General features: G+C 45.7%; 1 protein-coding gene across 1 annotated transcript in view; it reads right to left on the bottom strand.

Annotated features, from left to right (window-relative positions):
• The window catches only part of lrrc2 (leucine rich repeat containing 2), a 5641-nt gene extending 2831 nt beyond the window's left edge, over window positions 1-2810 (bottom strand). The window contains exons 1-6 of the mRNA XM_005754734.1: window positions 2661-2810; window positions 2103-2182; window positions 1860-2016; window positions 1641-1777; window positions 762-907; window positions 467-619 (exon numbers count right to left, since the gene is read on the bottom strand). Coding sequence (XP_005754791.1) covers window positions 467-619; window positions 762-907; window positions 1641-1777; window positions 1860-2016; window positions 2103-2105 — 596 coding nt within the window. The 5' untranslated portion in view covers window positions 2106-2182; window positions 2661-2810. The remainder of the gene's footprint in view (window positions 1-466; window positions 620-761; window positions 908-1640; window positions 1778-1859; window positions 2017-2102; window positions 2183-2660) is intronic.
• Window positions 2811-3092: the final 282 nt, after the last annotated feature.

The raw sequence follows: 3092 nt of genomic DNA, 5'->3' as shown, positions 1-3092 counted from the left end.
ATATATATTTGTAGGTTGTGTATCCTTGAGGTGTTAATTGGGTTATTGAAAATGAAACATATATGTATATATATTAAAAAATAAATACACATGACATATAATGTAATTGCAAGGAGGTATTTCTGTAGTCTATTGATACTAGATAGTGGAAAAGGGGTGGGAATAAATAAGCTTATGCTTCTTCCTGCTCCCTTTTGAACATGAACGTTATTTGGAGTTGTGGTTGCTCGTTTTCCTTTTGTTTTGCTTTGTTCATTTGTCTCTTTTAATTCTATTTTGTTGTACTTTTTCAACATGTTCAAAATAATGATTCAATCAATCAATCAAACTGAGGAGCTGGTGTGGAGGTGGGTTGCAAAGTGGTCTGCAGAGGCTGCAGCAGCTATAAGCTGGTTAAAGCTGCTGTGTGACATTTGCCACCTGGATGCGTGCTGGGTGGAAGTCTGTGTAGGTGTGGTCTGTGTACTTGATTTTGGGGTTGTTGCAGAGTTTAGTTGGGATGCAGGTGAGTTCGTCACCGCTGACAACGATTGTCGCCAGCGTGGTGATGTTGGCGAGACAGTGAGGGAGGTAATTGAAGTTGTTCTTGTGGATGAAGAGGGTGACGAGCTGCTCCAGCCTGCAGAGACAAACATGAGCATTCAGACCTCAGGACGCTGACACCCTCCCCCGAAACACTCAAGAAGAGCTGCTGTCACAGCTGAAGCCCAGGTGATCTGCCTGGTGATCCACCTGGAAATAGTGACGACATCATCAGTCACCTGTCCATGTCCTGCGGCAGGTCGGTCATGCAGTTGTTGCTGAGGTCCAGCAGCTGCAGGCTCGTCATCCTCAAAGCGCAGATGGGGATCGAGACAAACCTGTTCTCCGCGATGTCCAGGTGGACCAGCTGCTTCAGGCTGCTCAGCTACAGAGAGACGACGCACAGTGACATCATCAGCACAATGTCCAGCAGGGGGCGACGTCTCTGGTTTAAGAAGAACTGATTGGATGGAGTTCTATGAGCCTCCTGCTAACTTGACCTGAGGTCTACCTTACAATATAAAGCACCTTGAGGTGACTGTTGTTGTGATTTGGCGCTGTATAAATAAAGCTGAATTGAACTGAACTTGACCTCTGAACACCATCCTGATGGTCCTGAAGGACAGTTCAGCATTTTTGGGGGGCAATAGTAAATTTGACCCCTGATGGCACTTCGGGTGTTCACTTTAATCCCATGCTCAGTTCTGCAGAGTGTCAACCTCCGGGCCTCAAGAATAGAACAATAATCAACGCTGCAGTTCCCCTAATTTCCCACCCGAGGAACCAACAGTGAGTTTGTCCCTCAGGTGCTGCCCAAACAGAAACCGGCCAACGCCTACAAACTCTGACATTCATCTTTCTCTCCTTTGATTAATCTGGAGAAAGGAAACCGGCAGAGACGCCACAACGCTGCTCATCTCTTCCTTTAGTTTCAACTACTGAAAAAGAAAATAACTTTTCTTGAAGTACAAAATCTTACTAACTGTTTAACTTCTACCAAATGGTGGAGCCTTAAAAGCACCTAAACAGGCAAACAACATAGTTCATCATCTTAAAGTTTTTGTGACACTGAGCTGCTGCCAGGGACTGATGATGGATGTACAGCTTGACCCTCTCACCTCAAACGGCAGCTCAGACAGGTTGTGGTTTCCCGCGAGCTCGAGTCTCTCCAGTTTCTCACAGTTCCCAAGCTCCGGAGGAACTCGGGACAGTCGGTTGTAGCTGACGTACAGCTCCCTCAGCACTGTCAGTTTACCTTAGAATACAGACGGAGGAATTATTTCGGTATCGTTTCCCATCTTCTCAGGTCGTTCAGACTCGGTTTGTGTATGACTCACCAATCTCGGGCGGCAGCTCAGTGATGGCGTTTTTGGGGATGTCCAGAACGGTGAGCTGGGTAAACAGAGCCAGGTAGTCAGGCAGTTGGCAGATCCTCGTTCTCCTCACATGCCACTCTTTCAGGTAGGTCATCCACTGCAGCTCACGGGGAAAATCCTGCAAATGATTTTTTTATTCACTCTGGTTTCCTGAGAGAAAGCAAACTACAACACGTTTAAACCACAAACTTTTAACCAACTTACCATCCAGCGTTCTCCCTCCAGCTGGAAGCTCAGTTTGACCTCATCCTGCTGGACTTCCTGACACTGCTGCTGGTCTGACTCTAACAGGTATACAACAACGTCAGCAGCAACTACAGCAGAGTTTACTGTAAATTCATGTATTTAAATAAACTGAACGTGAAGAAACATCTGATAGGACACATTAGCTGGCATTAAAATACAGCCTGGCTATAGTTTTGTGTAGTACCAATTTTGTACCACCAGATGGCGCATTGAGTCAGTGTAACATGCACCAAAAACATTTGAAAGAAGCTCAAAAACTTTTTACATAATGACATTTTAAAAGGTCCTCTCAGAAAACGATGCAGCCCAACCTTCATCCCTTAAACTCTTCCTAAGATGACTAAAATTAGCGAAACTAAACTTAACTCTGTTATTAAACAGTCCAGTGGTGGCTGATTTTGTAGTTGCATACAGTTTTCCATCTGGTGACTGTATCTGATGATTTTATGTCAGTTTTGGTGCCGTACGCCTGCCAGGACGCTGGACGACTCGTGCAGGCCTGTCCACTGTGTTTACCCGTGCACAGCTGAATGTCTGTCAAGGTCGACCTCTCCAGGTAATGATGCAGCAGGTTGAGCTCGGAGGTCTTCAGGGTCTTACAGTAGATGCGATACTGCCACTCCTGGTCGATCCTGCGCACACAGAAATGTTAACCAAGTGTGAGCAGCGCCACGCTGATGTCAGATCAAATTTCAGCTGCGTGGATGTTCCCGTTTATCCTCCAAACTTCTGACCTTTCTGCCGTCTGCAGGCCAGACTTCACTACGCTGCGTTATAAATAGTGCGCTGTGTGTTCACACGGCTGAAATCGGCCATGACTCTCACACTTTATGAGCAACAACAGTCAGCTGGGTCTGACTCAGTCAAGTTCAAATGCTTTATTTACTCAACAGACCATGGATTGGATTTCTCAGATTTAGCATTTAATCTGTTATTAGACTCAATTGG

This window comes from Pundamilia nyererei, unplaced genomic scaffold (genome assembly GCF_000239375.1).
Source record: "Pundamilia nyererei isolate P.nyererei 1_Seehausen unplaced genomic scaffold, PunNye1.0 scaffold00635, whole genome shotgun sequence".
In the NCBI taxonomy this organism is placed as follows: domain Eukaryota; kingdom Metazoa; phylum Chordata; class Actinopteri; order Cichliformes; family Cichlidae; genus Pundamilia; species Pundamilia nyererei.
The sequence above is the reverse complement of the archived record's forward strand: the minus strand, read 5'-3'. Positions and strand labels throughout refer to the sequence as shown.